Source organism: Aedes aegypti, chromosome 2, assembly GCF_002204515.2.
Source record: "Aedes aegypti strain LVP_AGWG chromosome 2, AaegL5.0 Primary Assembly, whole genome shotgun sequence".
NCBI lineage: Eukaryota > Metazoa > Arthropoda > Insecta > Diptera > Culicidae > Aedes > Aedes aegypti.
Window position 1 is genome coordinate 249,077,071 of NC_035108.1, and position 24,681 is coordinate 249,101,751.

At 39.9% G+C, this 24,681-nt stretch overlaps 1 protein-coding gene across 1 annotated transcript in view; it reads right to left on the minus strand.

Moving 5' to 3' along the window:
• The window catches only part of LOC5569370 (ras-GEF domain-containing family member 1B), a 166,532-nt gene that overhangs the window by 109,925 nt on the left and 31,926 nt on the right, over window positions 1-24,681 (minus strand). Inside the window, exons 2-3 of the mRNA XM_021844775.1 lie at window positions 13,642-14,049; window positions 6,120-6,224 (exon numbers count right to left, since the gene is read on the minus strand). Of these exons, the coding sequence (XP_021700467.1) occupies window positions 6,120-6,224; window positions 13,642-13,809 (273 nt within the window). The 5' untranslated portion in view covers window positions 13,810-14,049. The remainder of the gene's footprint in view (window positions 1-6,119; window positions 6,225-13,641; window positions 14,050-24,681) is intronic.

Sequence of the window (24,681 nt, forward strand, 5' to 3'; positions counted from 1 at the left end):
TATAGTGATGGGTGATATGCAGAGGCGCGTGATCGGGTGGCGGCCGATCAATGAGAGAATGTACATATTGAGGCTCAAAGTCCGGTTCTTCAACTTCAGCATAATAAACGTGCACAGCCCTCACTCCGGAAACACTGATGATGATAAAGACGCTTTTTACGCGCAGCTCGAACGCGAGTACGACAGCTGCCCAACCCATGACGTTAAAATCATCATAGGAGATTTAAACGCTCAGGTTGGTTAGGAGAAGGGGTTCAGGTCGACTATTGGAAAGTTCAGCACCCACCGGCTGACGAACGAAAACGGCTTACGACTGATTGATCACGACGCCTCCAAGAATATGGCCATCCGTAGCACCTACTTCTAGCACAGCCTTCCATACCGATACACCTGGAGATCACCACAACAGACAGAATCACAAATCGACCACGTTCTGATAGATGGACGGCACTTCTTCGACATTATCGACGTCAGGACCTATCGTGGCGCTAACATCGACTCTGACCACTATCTGGTGATGGGTAAACTGCGCCCAAAACTATCCGTCGTTAACAACGTACGGTACCGACAACCGCCCCGGTATAACCTAGAGCGGCTCAAGCAACCGGATGTCGCAGCTGCATACGCGCAGCACCTCGAGGCTGCATTACCGGAAGAGGGTGAGCTAGATAAAGCCCCTCTTGAGGACTGCTGGAAAACAGTAAAAGCAGCCATCAACGATGCAGCTGAGAGCAACGTCGGGTAGTGGGACGGAGTCGACGGAACGATTGGTTCGACGAGGAATGTAGGCAGATTTTGGAGGAGAAGAACGCAGCGCGGGCGGTCATGCTTCAGCAAGGGACCCGGCAGAAAGTGGAGCGTTATAGACGGAAACGGCAACAGCAGACCCGCCTCTTTCGGGAGAAAAAACGCCGCCTGGAGGAGACGGAGTGCGAGGAGATGGAACAGTTGTGCCGGTCTCAAGAAACGCGTAAGTTCTATCAGAAACACAACGCATCCCGCAACGGCTTCGTGTCGCGAGCCGAGATGTGCAGGTAGAAGGATGGGAGCATTTTGACGGACGAGCGTGAGGTGATCGAAAGGTGGAAGCAGCACTTCGACGAACATCTGGCGACGAACAATGGCGCTTTGAGCACAGGCAATGAAGGTCGGGACAGTGGAGGAAATGCCTTCGTCGGTACTGCGGAGGATGGAAACCAACCAGCCCCCACTTTGAGGGAGGTTAAGGATGCCATTCACCAGCTCAAGAACAATAAAGCTGCTGGTAAGGATGGTATCGGAACTGAACTCATAATGTTGGACCCGGAGAGGCTGGCCATTTGTCTGCACCGGCTGATAGGCACAATCTGGGAAACAGAACAGCTACCGGAGGAGTGGAAGGAAGGGGTCATATGCCCCATCTACAAGAAAGGCAACAAGTTAGATTGTGAGAACTTTCGAGCGACCACCATTCTAAATGCGGCCTACAAAGTATTATCCCAGATCATCTTCCGTTGTTCGTGAGTTCGTGGGAAGTTATCAAGTCGGCTTCGTTGACGGCCGATCGAAAACGGACCAGATCTTTACTGTACGGCAAATCCTCCAGAAATGTCGTGAATACCAGGTCCCTACGCATCACCTTTTCATCGATTTTAAGGCGGCATACGATAGTATCGACCGCGTGGAGCTAAGGAAAATCATGGACGAGAACAGCTTTCCCGGGAAGCTCACGAGACTGATAAGAGCGAAGATGTGCAAAATTGTGTGAAGGTGTGACGGCTGATAATAACGTTGGCCGTGAAATACGGAGGCGCATCATCAGTGGAAGTCGGGCCTACTATGGTCTCCACAAGAAGCTGCGGTCAAAAAAGATTCACACCCACACTTAATGTACCATGTACAAAACGCTCATAAGGCCGATAGTCCTCTACGGGCATGAAACGTGGACGATGCTCGAGGAGGATTTGCAAGCACTTGGAGTCTTTGAACGTCGGGTGCTGGAAAACGGTTTGTGGCGGCGAAGGAAGAATCACGAGCTCGCCCAACTCTACGTGGAACCCGGTATCCAGAAGGTGACCGAAGCTGGAAGGATACGATGGGCAGGGCATGTTGCAAGAATGCTGGACATCAACCCTGCAAAGATGGTGTTCGCTTCGGTTCCGGTTGGTACAAGAAGGCGTGGAGCGCAGCGAGCTAGGTGGGCGGATCAAGTGCGTATCGATTTGGCGAGAGTGGGGCAGAACCGAGGATGGAGAGATGCGGCCACGAACCGAATATTGTGGCGTGAAATTGTTGATTGAGTGTTATCTGTTTAGATGTTAACTAAATAAATGAAATGAATGAGTAGATTTGAGGTTTGTTGAATCTAATGATATTTTCATAAATTTTCCAGCACGTCACAATTTTTAGATAAAGGTCGTTAAAGTAAAATAAAACACGAGTTTTATTGATGTTTACATAAAATTTAAAGTAAAATTTGACAAACTGTTTTGTGATCTTATGCACCAAGTATGCTATTTTGCACTTAAAATCTCATTTTAGATCTAATTTGATTGAAATTGCATGATTAAATTTAGATTAATCCGGTTTTTCCAACATGCTTGCTGTCTCAATACAAAATTCATCATTTCTCTTATATGGGAAAAACTATACTTTTCTAAACCATCAAAAAATAACTTTTTCGCATCAAAAGTATTATGAACATTATTGATAAGTATTGTTATACACTTAAAGTTTGATCTCTATGCCAAATTAAGCAAATAAATTGCCTTACAAGCAGGTAAACTTGCATAAAAGTTGGCCAAATAGTTAATTTTTGCATTTTCAACAGGCAATATCTCAAAAACTAGACTTGCTATGATATTTTTGAAAACGGCAATGGTTTCAGCAACCCTAAATTGAGTGAATAGTGCTATTTTGGTGCTTGAGACAAAAACGTGTTCCACAGTGTTATCGGAGCCAATCGGATCGGAGCCAATTGAACATGACAGGTAGAGAGTGCTTGAATCGGTGGGCAGTATTGTGACCGTAGAAATACATAAACCAACAAAAAATAATTCGCATTACAGGAAAAATTAACAAAACTTTCTTATTATTATTATAAAATGCAGTTCAAAGAGTTGTGTTTGATCCTTCGACCTTGACGCTTGCTCCTGCGGGGGCGGGCGATGTAGGCAGAATTAAACATGTCGCGCGTTGTTCGCGTAGTGAAATGAAAAAAACACCGTGGATCGTTAGTAGTGTTTGATTTATTGATCGCGTCGCTTGCTCCTGCGTGGGCGAGTGATGAACACTTATTCGGCGTACAATGCGATAATCGAATTATTTCGCAATACCGATTAGGCGTGATTATATCATGGATCGCATCACCAACCATTGGTGACTGTTAGATCTTTACCTTATCCCACTAACCCAATATCCTTTCCATGACAACTGTGGAGATGCAGAGGTATACTCGGTCTCTAGTAACAACGGTTGTCTAACTAATATTCCTTCCCTTCCCCGATGACCGTAAGGACGTGGCCGGCGCCGTTATTGACTTTTAGTATTTGAGCTCTCGATTTGTGCGCATTGAAGAATGATGAGCTAATCCCAAGCCCCATTCATTAATTCCCAGTGCAACTTCGATTGTTCTGGTCAATCACGGAGTAGCAACTATGAATTGTACGGTCATCTATGCTCATGTTCATGCTCATTATAATAAAATGCAGTGCAAATATATTCGGCAAAACTTGACCTCAATGAAACTCATTGGTTGATTGAGAAAAAATATTATTTGTCATTGTTCAAATAAGATGGTCACTTGAAGGCTTGAACAATTTTTTAAGTTGTCGGCGATTCTAGTGCGATTTTCATGTTGCCATTTATCCCAAGAAATTCGCCAGTCTGTGAATGAAGTATCTGTAGTTTTTAGTGATAGCCACGAAATTCAACATGTTGAGAGCTAATTAGGTGAAAAAACTCATTCTATTACTTTAAATCAAGATGGCGTCAAATCAATACTCTTATTCGTCACATGACTCACCAGGTGTGTTATTACCTTGCAATTCTCAATATGACCATACACATATTGGTTGACTAAGTAATCCGATTTATTTACTACTGTTATGAAACGCTCATGCGCCCGTACTCCTAATAGGACAAATCGGAGTAACACCAATAATTATTGTAAGAAACACTTTATTTTTATTCTTTCTCAAAAAGATTGATTGACAGTATTGATTTTAATACCTAAAAAAATCGAAACAATGAAACTGAGACAGATATGCTTTCACTGGCAGGTAAATGCTTCGTCGATAGCATTCTAAGGTTCATTCTTCCGCAATTCATATACTCTGCATGTTGTACAATTTGGCTAAATGCTAGACCTACTGAAAGATATTTGAAGCTTCGAATGCTATATCAATTGACTGATTAAAAAGCCCTAATATATCTGAATATTTACCAAACTTCTTACATAAGGCCTTCCGTTTGTTTTTCAGGAAAGGCAAGACATTTCGTTATTTATTTGCTTCATTACAATAGCACTTTTGATTTAATTAGACTCTTCGCAGGTCTATGTAAATGTAAAAACTATTAAAACTCACAGTACTAATAATGTTATAGAATTTGTAGAGGTGAATTTCAAAAGTATCCTAATACCCCTAGAACCCTCTTTTGGTTGCGTTACTGCTGTAATCTCTGTAATGTGGTTAAGTGCAAACGTTACTGTTGAGTAGCCCACCCAGAATATATTTGATTTATAATGAGATTTTTTTAAAGGTTTCCATAAACTTTCATTTCGCGGACATTTGATTTTAGAGGTCCGCGAGATTTTGTAGAACTCCAATGGGAGTCGCAGCTTCAAAATGGTTGGGAATCACTGGTTTAGTGTCTCTTCTTCTTTTTCTTCTTCTTGGCATTTACGTCCTCACTGGGACAGAGCCTGCTTCTAATCTTAGTGTTCTAATGAGCACTTCCACAGTTATTAACTGAGAGCTTTATTTGCCAAAGTTGCCATTTTTCGCATTCGTATATCGTGTGGCAGGTACGATAATATACTTTATGCCCAGGGAAGTCAAAGAAATTTCCATTACAAAAAGATCCTGCACTGACCGGAAATCGAACCCAGACACCTCCAGCATGGCTTTGCTTGGTAGCCACGGACTCTAACCACTCGGCTAATGAAGGCCCCGCTCTGGTTTAGTGTATTAAATCTGAATAGAACAATTCAGAAATCAGAAATAGAATAGAAAGAGAGGAAACTATTCCATCGATTACAAAAACTCATTGCACCACAGAAGCAATATGTGTGAATGTCAATCAATTACTGTGGGCAGATCCGTTTTTCCCGAAATGACAACGGCAGCAGCTATCGGAAGAAAAGCACCCATGATAAAAGAAATCCATCAAGTTGTGTGTCACCGGGGGAAAGCCAATACCAAAACGATGATGTCAGAAAGAATGGAACAATAGCTGACCCGACATCCAGCGACATGTCCGCAAGCACTTTGGAGTGGACGTTTTTCGATCATAATCCATCTCTGGGCTAGAAAATGTGCTTTCTTGGGCGCCTCCACTCACTTTGAGAGAATATACCAACTATGAAAGATGCAACCTCCCTGGAATCGTATTTTCGGCAGTTGTCCAGTTGTGGTTCGGGGCTATGGCATTTCATCTTTCAGTTTCCGCTTTTTCCCGTCACTTGAGCAAGGATTCCAATTCATGGACAAAGCTCAGCTTCGTTTCCATTTATATTTTTCATCCACTTCTCAGCTTGGCGGGTTATGTCCCTCAAGAGGCGTTGTATTATGGAAGTTTTCTGCTCTCCCTATTATGGTATGCCGCCTGAGGCGCAAACATTTAACAATGTTCCAAATTGAATCCGAAACTTGGAAGGAAGCTCCAACTGTATTTGGAGCATAGAATAGTCGTTCAGTTAAAAATCAATATTTTGCTTCATGGATGAAATGAACCATCCATTGTTGGTCTTTTGCAGACGTCGGCTGGCACATTTAGGAGAAACGTCGAAGGAACGTGTCATTTGTCGCTTACTAACGAATGTATAGTGCTTGAGGTGGTGAAATAATTTGCTGACATCGGAGTAGGATGGGATCACAACACGTGTGGCCTCGGGTAACAGTGGGTATTAATTTACTCACCGTAAACGTGGGCGTGCTTTCACAACATACATCTGGTTGTTCCGATGATTTCACCGATATCACGATTGTGTCGTCCGTTGCGTCGTACAAAACCGATGACAATGCCTGGAAGGTTGTAAAGAATACTAGGTTAGTTGGTTTTGTGTATTCCTTGATTTTGGTTATTTAATTATTAGTGCTGTATAACGGTTATAGAAATCTTTATTTCTTGATCCCTCTTCTTTTACCATATGCATGGAGACATTTTAAAAGAACTTCCCAAAGCTGCTGTGTTTTAATAACAAAATATTGTATATGGAAAAATATGTATGTGCAATTCTTTTGATTTATACTGTTCTCGTGCTACTTTCAAATTTAATATATACATATTATTTAATTCAATTGCGAAGCAATTTTACATAGTATTTAGACAAAGTTGGGCCATTATACAACGATAATAAATAGAAAATGAGCCTTGTTAAATTTTGATATGTAATAGCTTTTGCTGTACTAGTCTTTTCAAAAAGGCTAAAAAGAACTGTAATAAAAACTTTTCTTATTTTAAAGAAAACCGAAAATAACAGCTCGTTGACCTTTTTCGCTGAGGTGGTCTCATTGTTATGTCCGTAACTGTATTTACACGAATCATGCTCATTCCATTTTATAGTACAGTGATATAAATAACTCACCACCATCCATTTTTTGCAAGTTGTAATAAAATAATGGCCTTAATCCACACCCTTACTTCCGTTTTAAATAGCGAGCACTTGCGGTGCTCAACGACGATGTCTGGACCATACAATCCCTGGCACGTGGCCAAAAAGTGCAACGCGTAAATTACCATCTATCTAGCGGAAAACGAGAGAAAACCCCAAGAATAAAACCGTGCCCACGCCGAGGATGTTGTTCACGGAACCTTCATGAATGCTTTATTTTCCCATGTTTGCCCACAAAACACTGCAAAACTCTGTCCGGATGCTGCTATTAACAACTTTTTTTTTCCAGTTCCAAGCATCCCGGGCTGACCTTTGCTTTTTCAGGGCTACTAATAACGAGGCACCGGTTTGTAATAATTCATGCTTTAGCGAACAGGAACTTGTGCCTTTGCACTCCGTGGATTCTTCGGGTCAATAGAATAGAACCTTCCATATTATACTTTTTCTTTTTGTTCTACGTTATTATCATTTGAGTAGCAAATATTTTTTTCCTGGAGGGAGGACTAACGTATTTCCCGACGTTTCGACTGTAATGCGAGTCTTACAGGGGGCCTTCCTTAGCCGAGTGGTTAGAGTCCTCGGCTACAAAGCAAAACCATGCTGAAGATGACTGAGTTCGATTCCCGGTCGGTGCAGGATTTTTTCGTAATGGAAATTTCCTTGACTTCCCTGGACATAGAGTATGATCGTACCTGCCACACGATATAAGACGAATGCGAAAATGGCAATTTTGGCAAAGAAAGCTCTCAGTTAGTAATTGTGTAAAAGCTCATAAGCTGAGAAGCACGCTCTGTCACAGTAAGAACGTAATGCCAAGAAGAAGAAGAAGAAGAAAAAGCGAGTCTTACAGGAGGAGAGTTTTTTGATTGATTGAATTTTGATTGAATTTTTTTCTGTTCGGGGTTCTATTGTGGCATTACCCGTATCCTTAGGGGGCATCCACAAATTACGTAACGTTCTAGTGGAAGGAGGGAGACTTATATCTCAGCGAAGGCGTACCCATTAGCAATCATAATCGTTTTAATTTCTGAGGAATCAAATCGGTATTACTGATATTTGACCATGCAACGGAGCTCTAGTCCCATTCTTGTTTCGCTTTTAGTTTTGTCCCACAAAAATACTAGAAAAAAGGGGCTTTGTGCTAGCAGTGAAAGCGTATCAAGCTACAAAATTTGTTTAGTAATCAGCATTCACGTGAGTCCTTGAATTACCAATGCTCAACAGTCCTTATTGAGTTAATACTCATGATTAGTATCATGGCTTCAAGCGTAATCTTGGAACCATCTGCTAGGTAAAATAGATTCATTTTCAGAAAATGTTGCCAGTAACGATTGTCCGACATTTCCCCGAATGGTTTTTTCCCGATTCTAATGTTTTGAACCAATATTTTCAATGCTTCCGATCAACCCTTGATAAAGATTTTTCATTGAATAGGCATATTTGTTTTCTATTTAAGTAGTGATTATTAGCATTTTGGGTATTCATTATTAACATGCTCTCTTCATTTGATGTTTTCGGGTATTAGTTTTAGGTCATTTTCGACAAATTTGTTGTATATGAAAACATTTATCTTTAAACTGATTTATTGTCAGAAATTTGAAATAGATGCATGGTGTTGCGTCTTTTTAAAAGTTTCTGGAAGAATAAATCGATGTCTAGTTATGTAGGGCAAGATATAATAGATTCTTTCATTTGCCTATCGTACTAAAGCTTGGCTTATTGTAGTTACAGTCCTTTATGGCACGCTAATTATTATGAAAGAATAATCGTTTGACTAAATGAATACATGGCGAAAGAATAATTAACCGAATAATGAATCTTTGCGAAATACTCCGAAACAATTTGAAAGAACAGCCTTTTATTAAAAGAAAGGAAAATTCAAATTGAAATATTATCAGCTAATTGCCAATAATTATTGAAACAGTTTAAATAAAATAATAGCCCATAATACTAAGAAGGCATAACTCAGCCAAATGTCCATTCGCTCAAATGTCCATAAGCCAAACAGCCATAGGCTAATCATACCGCTTACAATGAAACTGCCTATAATGAGCTTGTTTTTTTCATGTCAGGCTATAACATGAGCGATTTTTAAGTGGCTTTGAGTATAATGCACGCGGCACATCATTTTGAACACCAATTACTTCATTCACATGAATTTTATAACAAATGTAACAAATTTTCATCTAACATTACATCATCTAGCACGTTACACACATTTTGGCAGCAGGATTATGAATAACTTTAAGTATGTAGCAAACATTAAGATTTTTCGGGGAAATGGTACATTCAAAAGTTTCAGGGGAAGTGGTTCATTCGGGGAAATTGCATTATGGGAAATGGTTTTCGGTGAAATGTCAGACAATCGCGAGTTACAACACAGCTAAAATAATGTTGTAAATTTAAGTTTATTTTCATGCACATTTTTTAAGTATCAAAATACACTGAAATGTCAACGATACCTCATTTGGCATTAAATTAACGAGATCATTTCAAATTCAAGCATTGACAGTTAAACGTGATGCTGTAATAATAGATGAATTTGATTTATTTTTACCATATCTTTCAGTTTACACTACGTTGATATTTAAATATTTTTATCAGTGAAGGACTTTGTACCGCGAATTACCAGATCATTACCCTAGCCCTACAGACAAGATAAGAGTTCAAATTGGTAGATCTTACCCCGTAACACACCACAAAAAGGTGAACTACCCGCGTAACGGGAATTGATTAGTGATAGGACTACATGTGTTAAAAAATGACATACATTCAGAAGGACAACTCCAGGTAACTTAGCCCTAAATAAGCTGTAACTTTTTAGAAAAAAGAGATAGAAATCTAAAATTTTCTGACTTTTTCTAACTTTTGAAAACGAACATTTTCGTGCTAAAAGGAGCTTTAGCGACCTCTAGGAGCGGCGCTACAAAAAAAGTGACACATTATGCATTAAGGGTAAAAAATGACCCATGATTTTGAAACGCTCTCAATTCATTGTTCAACCGATTTTCGTTCTTTTAGCTTTATATGAAAGACATGGAATTCTAGAATGGAACGCTGGAAATTGTTTGTGGCCATTCTGGGTACAAGGGCACAAGGGAACCTGGAACCTGTTTCAGAAGGAACTGGCGTATATCATATTCAATGCACATGTATGTAACGACGGTTCAAATGTCACTTACAAGAGCACCAAGAGAACCAACATTTAGATTTGGCCGATGGGACCCAGATAGCCGTAGCGGTAAACGCGCAGCTATTCAGCATGACCAAGCTGAGGGTCGTGGGTTCGAATCCCACCGGTCGAGGATCTTTTCGGGTTGGAAATTTTCTCGACTTCCCAGGGCATAGAGTATCTTCGTACCTGCCACACGATATACACATGCAAAAATGGTCATCGGCATAGTAAGCTCTCAGTTAATAACTGTGGAAGTGCTCATAAGAACACTAAGCTGAGAAGCAGGCTCTGTCCCAGTGGGGACGTAAACGCCAGAAAGAAGAAGAAGAAGATTTGGCCGGTTTTTCGGACTATTCGGGAACCGGTTCCGCTAGGGTGTGATGTGGACATTTTCAGACCATCATATAGTTCCATCATGCGACGGCTCAAAGTACACGGTATTGCATCCAGATGTAAATGGACACCATGCCATATACCTGGCGTTACGCCTCTACTGGAACAGAGCCTACTTCTCAGTATTCTTATGAGCACTTCCACTATTATTATCGGAGAGATTTGCCATTTGACTATTTTTGCCTATGTATATGGTTTGGCAAGCACGATGATAATCTATGCTTGAGAAGTCGAAAAAACCCGGAAAGATCCTCGACTGGTGGGATTGGTTTGGTCTAGCTGAAAAGCTACGAGTTTATCGCTGGGCCTCCCAAATATAAAAATATCATATTGAAATATAATTTTCGTTACCGCCAAATTAAAAAATAAATAAACAGTCAACTCTCCATAACTCGATATTGAAAAGACCATAGAGTAAGGGAGGTATACAGTAAAAGATAGAGTTACCTGACCAATGGATTACAACAGAGTTGTAACAGATTTTGTTACTCAGTTAGCGCTTTTCTTCTAACAAAGTATGTTATAGTTTTAGCTGGTTAGTAGATAAAATAACATAAAATATAACATAATTTCCTCTACACTTAACAAAATTGAAACAAAATATTGGGGGTTGCGACTGGAAGTTGAAAACGTAAATTCTTGATTGTTGGCTATCTCAGTCTTATTCAGCGAACGTTTTAATTTATTTTGCCCGACGTTTCGGCCATTTGTTGTGGCCTTTTTCAAGGCAAAAATGGTCTATCGTTTTTGTCCTTATTGATTTAGCTGTTCTGTGTGTCGAGTATTCATAATTTTGCTTATTTGTACTAATTTTGGAAACAGTTAATATTGGTCACTTGGTCACAGTTATAATTACAATCACAAACGGTTGGTTGACTTTTTGAATTGAATTCTTCTAAGGATGTTTTCAGGTAATATTTCAAAGATTTTTCTTAAAATTTCTCAAGAGACTCCTCCGGGAAATTCTTCGATAATTCCTCTAGAAATTCCTACATAGATTTATCAATTAATTCTCCCAGAGATTTCAACAAAAGGAATAAGAATTCATGCAGAATTTCATCTGTGATTTTTTCAGTGATTCCTCTATGAACTCCTTTCCTAATAAAATTTAAAAAACCGAGGGAAGCTCCTGAAGAGATTTCTAGAGAAATCTTTAAGAAAAAACACCTACACGTAAATTCTTCCAGTGGACGATTTGTCCTTTGAAAGAAACACCACAGCATACAACGGACTAGCATGCAACGCCAAATTTCACAATCGAAACACGTTCCTGGCTTTCCTAAAGGAATTCCTGAAACAGATCTTGGAGGATTTCTTGAAGAAATTCCTGGAAGAATCCCAGTAAAAATTTTACTGGGGGAATAATTAGATACATTCCTTTACCTACGAAATCTCTAAAGGAATCCTTGTAAACATTATTTACAGGAGTTGTAGGAAGAATTCCTTATCGAATCCCTGGAAAAACTCCTAGAGGAATTGCTAAGTTATTCATGGAACCCTATCGAAACTGGTCTAAAATGTATCATGGAGAACAATAGTTCTTCCTGGAGGAATCTCTGGCAAAAGCCTTAGTGAAGAAATTGCTGTAAGGATTGCGGTAGAGATTATCCCTGAAGGAATCTGCGAAATAATTCCTGGAGAATTCTCTGGGTGTCTCTGGATATATTTAGAGGAAAATTCTTAAAGGAATCGCTGGAGGTTTTCTTAAAAGAACATCTGGTGCCCTATTGGAGCAGCACTCAAAATTGCTATTGGTTTCAAAAGTTTTTTTTGCTAGCAATATAATGTCGTTTTACTTATCAAAAACATGAATTATAACTTGTAGAATGATTCCGATTCCTTATATTGCATTTTTTTTTCTAATTTGTTAATAATGCTTGAGAGGTCCATATAGCCTTAGCGGTAAACTCGTAGCTTTCCAGCAAAATCAATCTGAGGGGCATGGGTTCGAATGCCACCGGTAGAGGATCTTTCCGGCTTATTTTCTCGACTTCTCAGGCATAGAGTGCTTGCCAAACGATACACATAGGCAATACCTTTCCGTTTTACGGTGGCACAGAAAGGTACCGCAGCTGAGAAAGAAGAGACGGACAACATAACGGCATCCTTTTCCTACCGAAAGAGACAGTGGTGAAAAGTGCTACTTTTCAATTGTTCTGAATGTTTCCATGTCTTAGTTAACTAGGTTCTGATTCTACATCCGTATGAAGAATCGAATTGAGTTGGATTTGAATTGTAGATTCGGATTTAGAATCAGATGCTAGTTTATTGTGAGAGATTCTTAGTTGAAATAGGACGTACTCATAGGAGGCAGTAGAATATGTAAGTTCACAGACGGGAGCTTTATGGGGCGATTCGTCCAGTGAACGTAGGGCAGTAGTTGAATTAGTCCTAACATGGTCGAGAATTCATGTTCCTACACGGTTTGTGTAGGAAGATTGGAACATTAGAAGTAACTGAAATAACACATGAGAAATAACTGTACAACTGTACAAGAATATTTCATGTGGCATCACACCTTGTCCGTTCACGAATTTAGAATATACGTAGATCAGCTTGATTTCAAGTGATGCGTGAAAAATTTTGACTATCATGTCTATGGTCATACTACTGCATCACAGCCTGGGATGCCATTTGGATTCTCTTGAAATATGATTGTGTTCCTTAAAATGATCTAACTCAAACGGCATTTTTCTTAATTTCAAAAAATGTTGCATGCAACGCGTTCCTAAACTCGATTTTTTCAGCACTCGTCGTATCTATCCAACTCTGTAAGCCTCGTCGGATAAATGTACGACTCATGCCGAAAAAAAAAATCATTTCAGAACTTGATGCATAAACAACTATTTTATCAATTCTCACATCTGAAAAAAAAAATATCATAATTTTATCATTTTTAGCAATTCAATATCAAAAGTTTTCTATTGACATAAAAATATTGAAAATAGGCTTATTTTAAAATTCTACATCAATACCTTTTCTTTGGTGATCAGCAAGTATCATATTCATCTTAGGTAAATTTAACAAACACCAAAAAGTTGAACCGAGTCAAAATAATGAAATTTCACCCATTCTCCAACTTTTCTGCTATAATGTGTTTAAATTATATTGAATCCCGAGCAAGATGAATAATAATAAAACTTCAATTTTATACGACCATCCCTCTGTGCCAGGATCTGGTAGTAATTCGCCTTGTAGTCACCATAAAATGAGATAATGTGGATGAATTATGTATTCATACGTATCACTGCAAAATTACCTTTTTATCTTTGTTATTATCGTCGGAATCTTCATCGTCGTCCTTCTTGTCAACTCGCTGCTGGTTGCGACTTGCGTTACGATTGCGCTGCCTTCTGGTTAATCCCTGACGGCAACGAGTGCCACATGCTGCTGCTGATAATTTGCTTGCATAGTAGTACATAGCCATACGTCAAGACGGTGGTGGAATACATTTATGAGCGCACACTTTGGAACTATAAGGCATCAGCACTCACAATGCCAGGACGACGGATGTTGTTTGGTGCGATGCCGTCGTTGTCCTGCAATATCCTGGCGACCATAAGAAGGGATTCAGTTGAAGCCTCTAGTGCACTATATTCCGGGCAACGTGTCAAGTGCGAGTACTCCGGCTTTGGACTCTCGATGGTGCACGCTCGTTACCGAGCTCCTGTAGGACCGGAGAAAGAATATTTTATTATTCCATCGCTCACATTTTCATAATTACAATTCTGCATAAATGACATGCTGGAAATGTGTTTTCAGCGTTTTTTTTCATGCTCGCTCTGTGCATGTGTGTAGAACAGTGATTCTCTACCATCGGAATCGCGGTTTATTTTCAAAACTTATAGTAAGTTTATATTTCATATTAGCATATCGTGTTTACTTTCTCATATCTCGTTTATTTGATGCCATGGAGCATAACATAGCCCGCACTTTTACTTATGTTTACATTTTATAATTTGTATTTACTTTAAGGTTCCCGAAATTCATAGAAAACCGTCACAATGGCCGACTTGAGCCAGCATTCACGATATTAAACGTACCAAAGTGAAGAAATAATAATCGAAAAACTTCACTTCATCTTATTATTTTAAGTGTTGTGATTTTGAAGTATTTGAATTTGGATTCCAAACTGTTTCACCTTGAGAATATGTTAGCTTTAAGAATGTAATGTCGTTTCCATTTTTAGGAACTAGGTCGGTAACCAACACATAAACAAACCAACGTCAAGCAAATTGTAGTTTGGTTGAACCTGAACCGGGTTGGGGTTGAAACTCAGATTCAGAACTGATTTCGCCAGTTCCAACCTTGGTTTAAAAACGAATTCGACATAAATAAGAGGGGATTTATGGAGTTTCAGTTGATAATGGAGATTGAACACATTGGGTCATTGGGTCTCTTAACACAATGTACATTAACGTGTACTTTAGAATTTACTAAAATGTATTTAACCAGTTATGTCCCCAAACACAGTTAATGGTTGGGGTGGTCACGGCGCACCATTGGTACCTGGCGTACCTGCAGGAATAAAATAGACCCCTTTGTGTGGTCCTTAGCCTCCTGTCCAGCAACTCCTATCCCTACCTCCTCGTGGTACTGGCCGGGGTATGGGCAACTTGAGGGAAGGTCGGATAACCCCGGTGGGAACTTTGGTCGTATGCTGACTCTAAGCTAAACTGCGCTTTACGGTCCTCCAAACATTTAGGGGCAATGGTCCTTCGAAAATCTGAGGGGTTGGTGTTAGGCCCTGCAAGCCAACCGTAAAAACACATCAGCACAGGAAGATCGACGAGAGAATACGGACCAGAACAACCGGCAAAAACCACAGCGACGGTAATGGACAAGCGATTGACAACTCGGTATGTGGTATGTGGTAACTGCAAATCTCTCAAATTCATCAGAAGCACACGCATACTCTCCGATGTACTGAAGACTCGCGGTTTTGGCATCGTAGCGCTGCAGGAGGTGTGCTAGACAGGAACAATTGTTCGAACGTTTAGAGGTAATCATACAACCCAAGCAGCACAGTTTGTTTCAACTCAAGAATAAAATTATCTCTTGAACCTAATTAGAGTTGTCAATTGTTGAAAATATGACTTACAATTGCACTGAATAGCAACGCAAAAAGCGCAAGAAGCGGAGTCTGTTTGCAACATACTTTAATTATATCAAAATTGCCTAATTGTTGCAAAATACCTTAAAGAAAAAAAATTGAAAACAAAAATATGAATGAGAATCGAACTTCCGACCTCAAGATCAATAATCTTCTCCTCTACTCACTACTCCACCAGCTTTTCGAACAATTGTTTCGAAAATGCACTATAAAAGCGACCACATGAGCCACAATCAAAGCTTGTTGCTTATGGACCAATGTACGAGTTCACTAGTTGACGTTTGGGCGGTGCCGTGTTATTTATGTGACCATGGAAACACGTGAATTTGGCACCGCCCAAACGTCAAATTAGTGAACTCGCGCATTGGTCCATTACTTTACTGCACCCTTCGGAATACAAGTTCATTATTGGCGAAATTAGGCCACGCCTGAAATAATCTAAACTTTTCGCAAAAACTTCCGTGAAACCAGTGATGCATTTGAACAATAGAATGGCGTTGTTGTCACAAAACTGATTTTAATTATTATTACCTTAAATTGTGGTTTTTCATAGTTTGTTCAATACTAGGGCGTTGTTTTGATTTTGAAAATTAATCTGACAGTTTGATGTCCGGTACTCACACTGTCAATTCGTGGCAAACTAGATGTTGGTAACACGAACAGCAGTGACATTAGCAATCTTAGGTTAATGCTTCTACTATTTGAACGCGTGCAGTTCGCGTTGCAGTTCAATTTATAGAACGGAGTGATCAAGTAGGCTTGCTCATTGTTCAGTTCAAAAATTTGAACGCTAGAGAGCCGAAAATTGAACGCAGATGGTTTTGATAGAATTCACGGCATCTCAACGTTCCAAAATTGTTGTGAAGGTGCTCAAAGCAAGAAATGTTATATTTATTATAATTCAATTGAACTTATCATCAATTCAAGAAATATTTTTCAATTATAAAGCTAAATCCTAAATGCTTTGATTGCCAGTGTAATGTACTGCGATCTGAACTGGCCGTTCGAGAGCAGCGACAGGCTCTGGCTCGAGAGTTCAATGTTTATTGCGTTCTCATGCAAAATTTGAACGCGCTCCGTTCATTTTTGGCTCGCGTTCAGTTCAAAATGCATCACTGCGTAAAACACATGAGAAACACCTTTTAAACAAACAAACTATTGCTAGACCATGTTTTCGTTGTTAGATGGTACGTAAGGTGCTACTCAACCATTGATTGAAACAAACAAACTTGTAGCTGTCAAACACGCTAGTTTAGTGGCAAACTTTCTCGCAACTGGGATGAATCTTCTTGAGTTGTGCGGTAAAGGGAACGAAATTGGAATGCAGCTTGCGGATGCTTTAAAGTCGCAAGTAATTTTGAAACATAACATCAAAAACCGGGCATTTTGGGGAAGTTTCAAAGAGTTTTGTTTGGGAACTGTTGTGCTGGAAAACATCATTGATAACTGATTAAGATCATTGGCTATTTGCGTAAGGACATTTGCAGCAAATCTCGGACGATTGAAAAAAATATTGAGCGTCAACAAGGAGTGAAATGCCATGTTCATTGGAACGACAATATGAACTTCATGAGCCTTGGGATATTTGATATGCAAGACCGTAACTAGAACCAGGTAAGTTACAAGTACTTTTATTGCTACGCGATTCAAACCATTTTTTGAAAAGCATCTCTTTGGAAGATGTTTCGCGTGCTACTGTGGGCATCTACCAAAACTGTCCGTCGTCAACGATGTACGGTACCGGCGGGTTTAGCGACAAAAGATCGAAAGACAAAACGTCGAAAGGACAAAAGGTCGAAAATGATTTGCTTGGTGGGAACTTTTTCCTTGAAAAAAGATTTTCGACCTTTTGTCCCTTCTTTTTTGTCCATTTCAATCCTTTGTCCTTTTGACCTTTTGTCTTTTGACCTTCTGTTTTTTCGACCTTTTGTCTTTCAACCTTTTGTCATAGATTCGTTACCGACGCCCGTCTTTGTACAATCTAGCGCGACTTGAGGCAGCGTTACTGGATGAGGGCGAGCTCGATAGGGCCGCTCTTTAGGACTGCTGGAGGACAGTCAAAGCAGCCATTAACGACGCTGCCGAAAGCATTGTCGGATATGTGGAACAGAAGCTCAATAAACGATTCGTTCGATGAAGAGTGCCAGAAGGTTTTAGAGGAGAAGAATGCAGCACGGGCTGCAATGCTGCAGCATGGTTCGTGACAAAACGTGGAACGGTATAAACTGAAGCGGAAACAGGAAACCCGCCTATTCCGGGGACAAAAGCGCCGCCTGGAAGAAGTGGAATGCCCAAGAGATGGAGTTGCTGTACCGTTCTCCAAGAAACGCGGAAGTTATATCAGAAGCTCAACACGTCCACAAAGGCTTCGTGCCGCGAGCTGAAATGTGCCGGGATAAGGATGGGAGCATCTTGACAGACGAACGCGAGATGATCAAAAGGTGGAAGCAGCACTACGATGAACACCTAAATGGCGCAGAGAACACAAGCACAGAAGGTCAGGACAGCGAAGGCGATGGCTACGTCAGCACAGCGGACAGTGGAAACCAACCAGCTCTCACGATGGGGGAAGTTAAGGATGCCATTCAACAGCTCAAGAACAACAAAGCCGCTGGCAAGGATGGTATCGCAGCCGAACTCATCCAGATAAGCCCGGACAGGTTGATCGCTTGTCCGCATCAGCTTGATAGTCAGAATCTGAGAAACGAAACAGCTACCGGAGGAGTGGAAGCAAGGCGTTATGTGTCCTATCTACAAAAAGGGCGACAAACTGGAGTGTGAAAATTATCGTGCAATCACTATCCTAAACGCCGCCTACAAAGTGCTATCCCAGATTCCTCTTCCGTCGTCTATCACCTATAGCAAACGAGTTCGTGGACAGTTTATCAAGCAGCTTTCATCAACGGCCGCTCGACAATGGACCAGATCTTTTCCGTGCGGCAAATCCTCCAGAAATGCCGTGAGTACCAGGTCCCTACGCACCATTTGTTCATCCATTGCAAGGCGGCATACGACAGTATTGACCATGTAGAGCTATGGACGATCATGGACTAGACAGCTTTCCCGGGAAGCTCACAAGATTGATTAGAGCAACGATGAACGGTGTGCAAAACTGCGTGAAGATCTCGAGCGAACACTTCAGTTCGTTCGAGTCTCGGCGAGGACTACGATAGGGCGATGGACTTTCGTGCCTGTTGTTTCAATATTGCGCTTGAAGGTGTCATGCGGAGAGACGGACTTAACAGTCGAGGCACGATTTACACGAGACCCGGACAATTTATTTGCTTCGCGGACGACATGGATATTATTGGGAGAAAATTTGAAACGGTGGCAGATTTGTTCACCCGCCTTAAACACGGAGCAACAAGAGTCGGACTAATGGTGAATTCGTCGAAAACAAAGTATATGCTGGTAGGCGGAACTAAGCGCGAGAGGGCCCGCCTAGGAAGTAGTGTCACGATAGACGGGAATACCTTCGAGGTGGTGAACGAGTTCGTCTACCACGGATCCTTGCTGACGGCTGACAACAATGTTAGTCGGGAAATATGAAGGCGCACCATCATTGGAAGTCGTGCCTACTATGGACTCCAGAAGAAACTGTGGTCAAGAAAGATTTACCCCCCTGCACCAAATGCACGATGTACAAAACGCTCATAAGACCGGTAGTCCTCTACGGGCATGAGACGTGGACTATGCTCGAGGAGGACTTGCAAGCTCTTGGGGTTTTCGAACGCCGAGTGCTAAGGATGATCTTTGGCGGCGTCCAGGAGAACGGCGTGTGGCAGCGAAGTATGAACCACGAGCTCGTCCAACTCTACGGCGAACCCCAGTATCCAGAAGGTGACATAAATAAATAAATAAATATATAAATAAATAAGCTGGAAAGATACGCGGGGCAGGGCATGTTGCAAGAATGCCGGACAACAGCTCTGTAAAGATAGGGGTTCGCTACGGATCCGGTCAGAACAAGAAGTGAATAGACCAGCCCAAGTAACATTTTTAGTTTCACGAATTACTTCCAGGGTGCTATAAATAAACGCCTTAAAAACCACGGTCAAGGTACTTTTGCCTTCATCGCATCCCCCGAAACCTCTTGTAGACTAGAACGTGTCTAGCTGGCCCACTCTAAAAGAGGCTATGAAGTTTATATTTATGTCACACAAATAAAGCAAAATAACATTAATGGTAGCTATTTTATGACCACCTGTTCTAGATGAATGTCACTTCATCTTGAAAATGATTTTATCATAACGTCGATGTTGCCGGATTTATTCCAACGTAAACAAAACAAGATAATATTGAAAACACGTCTGTGATAATTTATTTCGTAGTGCTTTTTATTTGAAGTGATTTATTTGATATAGTGCTCAAATATTAGTGCCGAGTGAGATTTACTGTGAAGTGTGATGAGAAAGAAGTAAATTTTCCTCGGACAGTGGCATATTTCTAGTTATTTAGCAAGTGCTAAAATGAATAACCAAGTGAAAAATTCAAAATTTCTTGGTTTGTTTGGGCAGTAATGTTGCTTTTAAATTATATTCAGTCAGTTTAATGATCACACCATAGCATCTTATGAGCGAATTCATGGAGATAATTTGATTTGAAAAAGGGAAATTGTGGCAACAGGAGTGAAATTAATATGGCGGAACCATAATTGACAGATTGCCATCGACAAATGCTGTTTTGTCATCATAAATACACAAATAAGGGCACACTGTTATGCTTCGGCATTTGTAGATGTAAAATTGTCTTAAAAAATGCTGGTTGAAGATTATTCAGCCTTTTTGCCGCTTTTTATGCTAACTAAGCAGCATTCAACAAAGTTTGCAGTTTGGGTATGCTATTATGAAGTATATATGCAAAAACAATGAAACCGGACATAAGTTTGTCGTTTTTCTGCATACGAAATGATAACAGAGAATCGCATCCAAAAGATTGGAACCACTGGTCCCAAACGAACATCCTTCCCCGCGAGATCCGCATATGCAATAACACATTCATGACGCTGGAAAGCTCGTTTCATGGATTTTTTATTTTCACTGGTTATTTCAATTTTTCCCCCAGCCACCATTTGGAATGGCGGGTTGTCGATATGTACTACTGTTATTTGTATCAGGCTTGTCTTGCCACAGTAGGAGACCCGTGCCGTGTGCACGAACATGGTGTGCCTGCCTTGTACCATTCGATGTCGATAATGTCGCAGTTTATGAGTTTTCATGGCTCTGCCACATGGTTTCAATGGTGCCCCTCGGCTTGAGTAAGCTGTTCCAGCGGGGCGACGTTCTTGCTGGAGTGGAGACGTAATGATGATACGGCGAGCAAAAGGAGCGGAAGGTGGCATTTCGATAATATTATTGAAATGCGTTTTTGATCAAATTTTACCACTGGCACCGTTGGCAAGCATCCTGAATCAGTTTATGCAGCAACCAATTGTGGTCGACTCATTCAGATGCACAGGTAATTGTTTTTTTTTCCCTATTGAATGTATATTTCATGTTTACATTAATTATATAAATAGAAGGGTATCAACCGCTGACAATTGGTTTTGTTTCCGGTATCATATATGTGATGTAATCTCATGTGTGATTATTTTAGTTTAGGCCCAGCTGCAAAAGTTCAGTTTACAGTAAATTGCTGACGATACTTTAATTTCATGCAATTAACGTAACGGCCTTCGAAAAAAAAATACAATGTGTTGCAATGAAAAACTATTTCAAACGATCTATCTCAGTTGAAATGTCGAATACATTTGTGTTTCTAAAGGACCTTGTAAACATTATAATTTGTGAACTGCATTATTTTTTCAAATTTTAATACCTGTTTACCGTCATGAGTAATTCAGTTTTTTTCAGAAAAAGATAGGGTGCAGATCCACTTGGGCACTTCCATGATTCACTTTGGCATGGGGGGTTTTTCTCTGCCAAATTGTCTGAAACTTGGCAATTCAGTACGACGCACATCATGGCCAAATATGAGCTTTGTAGATTTTAAAAACTCCCACTGCCGAAGTGAATCAAAAGTGCAAAGTATAGGATCCGGCTCCCTGATTGTTTTTGTGTCATGTTTGATTGTTTTATGAAATGAGTAAGGTGAAAAACGAAACGCGTCAGTAGTGTTTGGTCCGTTGAATCTGTTGCTTGCTCCTTTGTGGGGGAGCGACGGAATCCGGATCAATTGTGGTTGGTTTGCGTAGTAACTGTGCTATCGGTATCGATCATCCGTGTAAATGCTTTCGTAACCATTTCAAATTATATCTTTATCGTTTACCAAAACGAATCCTTTCCCATATCCAAAATCCCAGTGTTTTCTTGTGGAAGTGCAGAGGACTCCTCGGCTTCTATAAAGCAAGTTACACGCCAGGGAAATGTCCCATCCTCGAATTGACCTGCATTCGGACGCAACCGGCGCCGGTATTGTTTGTTATAATAACGAGAGCACCAGTACTTACACATTGAAGATGTTACTGATCCCGAGTAATGTCTGTTGATTCCCTGTGTAAGTACAGCTGTTCTTGCAATAACGGAGTAGCAACTGCGGGCGGTCAATCATACTCATGCTCATGCATGTTTGATTGTTTTCTGAAATAGTTTTACCGCATTCAGAAGCACCGGTTCGTTGTAAATAATTACTCACCTGTTTCCAAATATACTTCGCTTCCTCACTTCGGACTTGTTTTTTTTATTTTGGTTTTGATTGCAAACGAAATGCAAATGTAAATAAGAATTCTACTATTGGATTTGTATGCTATTCCATTTAGAATATGTTGCTATTGGTTTCGGATGATCTTTCAAATGAATGCACGGGAAAAGAAGTAGTGAGATAATCAATTTCGAAAAATCGAACACGGAAATTTATTGTTGTTACACGCTAATTTATTTCCACTCTTTGTATTAACTTGAAAAATTGACGAAATTTGTGGAATAATGTATTTGTGTATTGGAGTATCTTGATTTCGGTAGAACTTGAATCATTAAAATAGATTATTGTAATATAATGCATTACAAGTGATGTGAACATATGCTAACTTCATTCTGAGGGTAAATAAAAAATTCATTTGTTTGCGTCTAAAAAAAAAATTGTTTGCGTCTAAAATTTGTTGAGTGTATACTGAAAACGCAATCTGTTGCGGGGGTATGAAAGATATGGAACGCAGAGAGAAAAACGCAAACTATAAAACGCAAAAGAATGAGAGGTTTGGAGGGAAACTGGAGGTTGGAGGGAAACTGGATGCCAACGAATTGAGCGTGATTCTGTGAACGATTTTTGAAGCGTACGGTTCGACCTTTTTGTAATAACTTTTTTAATACTATTTTCGGCCTTGAGTGGAAAATTCAACCCGGAGATACTACACCATCATGAAAGTGGTTTTCTGACATGCGAAATAATACCTTCCCATTCGTGCGTACATCAGCGAATACAGGGTGCGCCATCTTTTACGTCGGTTAATTTCTATATATGAGGTATTTATATTTAATTCAAAATTTATTTGGGCTATTTAATGAAAACAATATCAATCAAGTGACTACATTTATTGGTCGTGACAAAATGAATTCCTTTTGTTGCATTTTACATTACCATTTGGAGCTTTTGGGTAGTTTTGCGATGATACCGACACAAGAGTCCACTATGGCCGGTTTTCGTACAGACTGGCGGCCAAAAATAATTTTCCATCTCATGTCGTATTTATGAGTTTTGTGATACAAATTCGATGTTTTCTTTTCAAAAAAAGTTTTCGAGACTAACTTTTTTAAAAGGGCCTATAGCGAAATAATAAGTTTTGTTACTAATAATGCATATAAACCATTTATGTGATTAGCGTTGTGCAAACCATTATAAATGATAGAACTTACATAGAAATGATGATATGAATTATTTAGGTATTCAGGTATTCTTTGAATTATTTTTAGCTGTTTGTAATTGAAAATGATGAAAAATATTGGAAAAATTCAAAAAGCCCTAAATTGAAAATGTGCAAATTTGTGCAGCTAAATTCTTCACGATCCTTTAGTTTACATCTCAAAGTACCCTTGGAAATATATTTTGGCCTGGGACAACATGGGACAAAAAAGTATGGGATTTGTAAAGTTTCGTTATAGAATGAAATATATTTTTTTCAGTGCACTCTTCGCATTTTTCCGACCTAAAGTACGAATTTTTATTTAATTTTATTTTTTTAAGATAGCTTTTTGAATAAGTGTTGCCCCAGTAGACGGACGGATTGACAAACAGAACAGTTTCCGATTTCGTAACAACTTTATTAACGAAGCGGAAACTGTTCTGTTTGTCAATCCGTCCGTCTACTGGGGCAACAAATTTATAAAATCCGTTTAGTGTTCTTCTGCTAATACTCTCGTCCGTACTAGCTACAACATCCGTACTATTAGTTCTAGTTTAATGACAATTTATGTCTCACTTTGCTGAATGTTTAAGTTCAAGTAGAATTTAAGTAGAATAATGAATTTAAACTTGGCCTGGCCGTAAAAAACGTTTGCTGCTTATCACCTTTTACGTATGTTTTGTTTTCCTATTCGCGATAGTTTGCCTGTCATTCGTTGACCCATGGGTCGTTGGCAACTCAAGATCAGGGTCGAAGCTGTTTGTTGAGTGAATTAGATCAGTCGGTGCGTTGCGCCTTGTTAGGGTGCGACAATAAGCTTAAAATATAACGATTATGCAGTATATTGTATTCAATGTGTACCTTGTGTTTGCACTGGATTCTTCATTTTTCTTAAAAACTCTAACTTTGACCTACTGTATCAATTAAAATATAAAAGATCGTGCTCTGATATTCCACGAATAACTTAATAGAAGTGTTTACTATGGAATAATGTACAAGAAAAAGCTATCACAACATGTCATTTTTTCGATTATTGGCCACCTGATCGCCCATAGTGGAGTCTGCCTTGAGCTCGTCAATAGTCCAAAATTTTCTAGCATACACTTTGCTTTTGAAATAGCTCCATAAACTTAAGTCAGGGGGAGTCAAATTAGGATCTCCAAAATCAAATCATATGCCCCTTTTTTTTATCAGACGTTCATAGAATTTCCGTTGCAGAGACATAATGAACAAACTTCCAAAGAAATCGAATTCCATCGAATGTTTCACACCGCTTGAAAAAAAAAAAATACTGAATGATTTTTTTTGGCGTGAACGCTGGTCCAAACTGTTAGTACTTCGTCATGGAA